Source organism: Pterocles gutturalis, unplaced genomic scaffold (genome assembly GCF_000699245.1).
Source record: "Pterocles gutturalis isolate BGI_N339 unplaced genomic scaffold, ASM69924v1 scaffold26614, whole genome shotgun sequence".
In the NCBI taxonomy this organism is placed as follows: Eukaryota; Metazoa; Chordata; class Aves; order Pterocliformes; family Pteroclidae; genus Pterocles; species Pterocles gutturalis.
This window is the reverse complement of record NW_010136683.1, coordinates 11,341-17,545: the sequence shown is the minus strand read 5'-3', so window position 1 is coordinate 17,545 and position 6,205 is coordinate 11,341. Positions and strand designations below refer to the sequence as shown.

The window sequence follows — 6,205 nt, the reverse complement described above, 5'->3', positions numbered from 1 at the left end:
GTGGAGAAAGAGAGAGAAGTGCCTGCCTGCCTTGCATTCTCAGGGAATGAGAAAACTAAATGTAGCCCCTCGTCTTCGCAAGGTAAGCAACCTGCTGACATTACACCGTAAACGTTCAGGCACCCGTGAAGCGATGTGACAACTGCCAGGCTCCAACTCAGCAAGTGCAAGGGACATTTGCACACTCAGGAAGAACTGCTCTTTGTAGGCATGTCTTTTTATTCTGAGTTATTGTTCGGGTTTGAATACATTTAAGATTAGGACAGGAATAAGTGAGCAGAAAAAAATGTCAGACTAGTTTGGTCTGCTTTTTCTTATTCCCTTTGTTGCACATTTGAGAGATGTCCCTCGAAACTTATGTGTTACTGAACGATGGGGTGTTGGACCCATATGTCTGTTCTGTGCCCAGAGTAACCAATTTTTTTTTTTTTTACTTTTTTTTTTTTCTTAAAGGATGATTCCAGCTACAAACAAAGCCTTTGTTGTGAACAACCTTGTTTCTGGAACAGGCTACGACCTCTGTGTCCTGGCAATGTGGGATGACACGGCCACAACCCTTACTGCCACCAATATTGTGGGATGCGCCCAATTCTTCACCAAAGAAGACTACCCTCAATGCCAGTCAATGCACAGCCAGTTCCTGGGTGGGACCATGATTCTGATCATCGGAGGCATCATCGTGGCAACCCTGTTGGTGTTCATCGTAATACTCATGGTCCGCTATAAGGTCTGCAACAATTCCCAGGGGAAGATGTCTAACGTCAGCAACGTCTACTCGCAGACAAATGGAGCGCAGCCAGTTCAGAATGGAGTCTTGCCCCAAGTCAACCCCAAAGTGGTGGTGAGAAACGAACTGATGGAGTTTAACTGCCAGTCTGTGCGGAGCAGCATCTCCTCTTCCTCCAGCTCTGCAAATAGCCGCAACTGTGATGACTATAGCCTCCAAAGTGAACAGGGCACATTGTCCAGTAAGTGGAGGCCCCCTTCCAGGTCAAAACACAATATTGACCGGCTAATGGGAGCTTTTGCCTCCCTGGAACTGAAATGTCAGAAAAAGGAGGAGATGACAGACTCCAGAACTTCTACGGTGGCCCACCACTCGGACAAAGAGCCACTGCTGGGCCAGCCGGAGTCCAGATTTCGCAGCCTCCTCACATTGCCTCTGGAGGGCAAAACTAAACGTAGCCATTCTTTTGACATGGGGGACTTTGCCACAGCTCAGTGTTGCACCTACCCAAAAAAGATAACAAACATTTGGACAAAGAGGAGCCTTTCGGTGAACGGCATGCTTTTGCAGTATGATGACAATGACCTAACAGGGGCAAAAGGGACTTTTGGGAGCTCAGAGTGGGTGATGGAAAGCACAGTGTAAATATGAGTGTCTCCCCCCTCTTCTTCTCCCCTCGTGTGTTACAAAGTGTGGTTTGGAAAGAGAGGGGAGGAAACGTTTTCAGTTGTACCGACCAAAAAGATAGGTAAAGAAATAAGTAACATGGATACTAAAAGAGAAAGAAGGTCATGAAATGTGAATAGGCACGTATGGCACCATTCTTGTCTGGCCCCAACTAAACCATGCGTGAATGTTTCAAGGAATTTACCAGTTGTATTTAGCATTGCTTTCCAAAAGTTACTCGGACTCTTGGTGAACAGTCACACATGATTAAACAAGGAGGATGAAAAAAAGGGGTTTAACAGCACAAATTTAATTTTACAGGGTTTCTTTTTCTTTTTTTTTTTTTTTTTTAAGAGCACCTCTTTATTTCCTTTTAACCACAGAAATACCCTTCTGTGGATGTGAGACTGGTGCTAGGATATATCTGGTTGTCATTGCAAGTGACTTTCTCAAAAGTACAGGCAGGCTATCCGCAGGGACAGATCAGAGCAAATTGTTCAGCTTAATCTCATGGTGTTAACTGTGACATCTGGGAAAACAATACTTGTTGTTGAGTGGGCTTTTGGTTAGGATTGAATGATTTCTGTTCTGTTTTGCCTTGTCAGTGCTTTTGAGTTGTTTGTTCCCCACAGCAGAAAGTATGTTTCCATGCATTTATTTTTTTTTTGTTTGTTTTCAGTCTCATCAAATCTCCCAGATGGAAAGGAGGATATGAAAAAAGGTCCAATTTCTGATGCACTGTATAACCCACCTCCAATACCACCCCTTTATATCCTAGGAAAAATTAAATCTAGGGGCTAATAAATTTAAAAAAAAAAAATCATCCTCTTTCTTCCATCTTCTTTATAGTCTCTGCTTGTCATTGCTCAAGGCAGATTGTAGCAGCTATTGAGATCTGTAGGGGTGTTGCTACCAAAGATGGGAAAAAATAGTAATCAAGATTTCTTGTTAAAGGATAAAGAAAGGGAAAACCAAAGTGGCTCCCATAAATTCTCCACATGATGAATACCAATGGCTTCTGGCAAAGGTCACACTGCCACTCTGTTCAGATGACAAAGAAAACACGGGTTTCACCCTATTGTGACAAAAGCTCTTTATCTGTACAGCCACCACGACACGTTTGACTGTATCAGTAGCATCAGGAAATGTGAGTTTTTATGTATTTCAGGGTATGTTCCCAATTATCCACGGAAATGGAGTTAAATGTGGGTGTCTCAGAACAGGGGGTCTCCCATGTGCCCCCTGTGCTACAGATGTCCCTTCCTCAGCCCCCAGTGCACTCCTGCACCTCTGTCCCTCACCCTCCCTAAGGTACTCGCAAAGAACAGGAGCTCTTTGGGGCTTGTAAACTGATTCTTGGATTCGTTTTTGGGGAGCATTGCTGTGGTTGTGGAAGTACACACGTCCCACCCAGTTGACTTTACTGTCCTTAATGACTTTACTGTGATTTCCAACATTCTGGTGGCCACTGCAACTGTCCTTTCATTTGTGTATTTCTTTGTTGGGTCCCGATGGTCAGCTACTTTCGGGAACCATTCCGAAATTGCACATTGTTACAATGATTTTGTAAAAGACGTGTGGAGAATGGGTGCAAGGCACAGAGGAAATAACACATGAAAAAAACCTCTATGTATATTTTTTTTTTAAAGGTGCAGAGATATATTGTGACATGGCTGTGTACTTGATCTTGTATTCGTCATGTTTCCTACTTGGAGTTTTAGAAAATGACAACCCTGTGATCAGAATATTTTTTTCCTTTATTTTCTTTCTTTTGCTACAAAATGTACAGTAAAAAACATTCTTGGGGAAAAGAAAAGAACCTGCTTTTCATTTATTTGCTCTTCTGCGGTCTGCTTTGAAACCTAAGTAAGGAATAGTATTTATTTTTGAATTATCTTGAAAATTTATGTGTTTGCTTTCTCTTTCCCTTTTTTTACTTTTGACTTCAGGATTTAGTCGGAATCAAGAAATAAAGACCTTTTTGGAATGCATGAGAAAAGATCTGGTAAAAGTGCATTTCAACTCTTTTTCTCTGGTTACATTTATACAGATCTATATCACTAATGTGTTTTAAACCCTCATCCAAAATCTGCAGAAATCAGAGGAAGCCTTTTTAGGCTTAGGACCTGACTTTATTGCTCGCTACTAACATTAGTGTATTCAGAAGAGATCCAGCCAAACTTTGTTTGCAACATCTTTCAAAAATCTGTGGTTTTCTCATGCTTTCCAAGAGGAATGACACCTCTACTGCCAGAATCTACATCATCCAGCTGTCCAGATGGCACCTTCACATTAACCATTAATGACATTTACATTTATGTTTTACTCAAGAATCTTGTAGAGGTTTATGTAATTATTTTCTTTTCCTTGCTAAGGTGTGGTGCAGTTGGGCTTTTTTATTACGTTGCTGCTTTGCTTTGAACGTGACATCTAGGTTGCTTTTAATTTCAATGTTGAGTTCATCAATATTAGCAGCATATGCAGCTGTGAATTTTCAGAAGCAATATCTTATACTATTTTCTTTATTAAAAAGGAAAACATCTCCTTGACTTCCCCATACAAGATTAGATGAAGCAAGCCAACAGCTGCTGTTTTAAAATAATGGAGAGTTGCCAAAGAACCCAGGTAGTCCACAATCTAACAGCGACATTTATTACTGTTAATCATTATTTCAATTCATTAAGCTTTAATGAATGAGGTTCAATCCACATCAGCAAATTTGCAAATACTGAGCCAAATGAAAGGCGTGCCCAGAAATTCCCTTTGGAGCTCACAGCCTTTGGGAGGATGAGGACTCGGGGACTCGCTCGTAGGCGAGGCAGGGAGCCCCATGGCGTGTCGGCAAGCGGCCAGCCCTGGGGAAGGGATGGGAGCCAGTGCCTGGGCACCTGCTGGGCTCTGATCGTCCTTCAGGTGCCACCAGCCACTGCCCTGCTCAAACAGCTGACCAAACAGACCTCTGAAATGATCCCACGGTTTCCCTTTTACCGCTTTGACCACTGCTGAAGTCCCGGCGGAGTCGACAACTTCTTTATTGCAGCACCAAGGACATGGGGGATAGCTCCAACCAAACGTGTCCACCTTGCATCAGAATTCATTCACTTTTAGACACTTTTTCTGTCAAGTCATTATGACATCAGTTCTTTTGCACAGGTATGCATAAAATGCTCGCTATTAAATTTAACCTTTAAATGATCGGTGGTTCTAGTTGCATAACCTTATCAATATCCTTATCCTAAAACAATTGTTGGTCAATTCTACTTAGCTCTACTGATTGGAATCCTTGATATTAAAATCAAGATGGGAAGGGTAAAAGGGGTTTCTTAGCAGCATGACTGGTGTCTGTGACGGTTTCTTCGGTTACATGGAGGAGAACACTACATGTTCCTGGTACAGTTTCTATGGTTAAAGATTCAAACAAGTCAGTAGCTCTTAGAGAGGGTCCTGTGGCTATTTCACAAACAAACACAACATATAGAAAGATTCAGTCAAACTTAACAATCCCATTGATTTTTGATGCTTATCTGCAACAGCAACTGTCTTTTGGGTTCCATCCTGAACCCATGCCCTCATTGCTAAGGCACAAGTGTGACACCAGGGTCCTCCGCACACAATGTGACCGATTTCTCCCTTGCCTTTGTTTTGCCTCCATTTCCATGTGTACACCTCACTTGGCTTCTCTGGATTTGACGATTTTTCTGTAGTGCTGTTGCATGGTTGGGATTCTTCCTTGCTCCACCTCTGAGCACAACTGCACGTTGGTGGCTGGTGAAATGGTGTATAGACATCCACTTACCTGGGTGTCATAAATATTTTCACACGTCATTGAGGAGTTGGGATAGCTCCAATGGCCTCGTCCCCTGGTCTCACAACCCTACACTGAGAAATTTATACAGGCCTCAATTAACAGTGTGGTCTCAAATTAACACGTTGGGGTGTAACGTGCTGCTAAACCCACTGTGCTTTGGACACACATGTTGGGTAGAGCGGAGAGTAAGGAGGACAACGGAGATCAGCAAGAGCCTGCTCAAAGAGAAGCCTGGGAAATTAAAGGTGCTACAGAATTTAAAGTGAAGCCTGTGGAAATAAAGACAACTGCATATGCATATGTAGCCCCTGGAAGTTAATTTTTTTTATGTGTTTTATAATAGTGGAATAAGCTTTTTTTTTTAAATATATGCCATTGACTTGAAAGAACAGGATATGATTCCACTGTGAAAATCTGCACAGAGTCCTGCTAAAAAAAACAACCCAAATCCCCCAAAATATCAACCTGGAGACTATTAAACTAGATGATGGAATGGAAATTTCTGAAATTAGTGATGATGTGTATTTCATTTATGTGTGCTATGAACCAAATGGTTGTATGAAATGAAAATAAAAGTGTGCGTGCATGTGTATGTCTGTGGATGTACAGATGCGTAGCAAAGCAGACCGTACTAGTTGCTTACCATTTACATTCTCCTTAGATATTTCATTAATTGGAATATATTTCTCATTTCAAATATCTTTTCTGAATTCACTAGCTGTAGAGAAGGGCAATCAATTTGTTTTCTTCTTATCCTTAGAGGAAGACAACATTTTACGTGTCTCCAAACTCCACCCAGTACTTCGTTTCAATTTGGATTAATTCACTCATAGAATCATAGAATCATGAAGGTTGGAAAAGACCTCAAGGATCATCAAGTCCAACCGTCAACCCAACACCACCCAACCCACTAAACCGTGTCCCCAAGCACCACATCTACATGTTTCTTGACCCCCTCCAGGGATGGTGACTCCACCACTGCCCTGGGCAGCCTGTTCCAATGC

The 6,205-nt window shown here is 42.1% G+C and overlaps 1 protein-coding gene across 1 annotated transcript; it reads left to right on the top strand.

Moving 5' to 3' along the window:
- Positions 1 to 454: 454 nt before the first annotated feature.
- LOC104468326 (leucine-rich repeat and fibronectin type-III domain-containing protein 2-like) lies at positions 455 to 1,372 on the top strand. The gene has a single exon (XM_010082402.1). The coding sequence runs from the start codon at positions 455 to 457 to the stop codon at positions 1,370 to 1,372; it is 918 nt and encodes a 305-aa protein (XP_010080704.1).
- Positions 1,373 to 6,205: the final 4,833 nt, after the last annotated feature.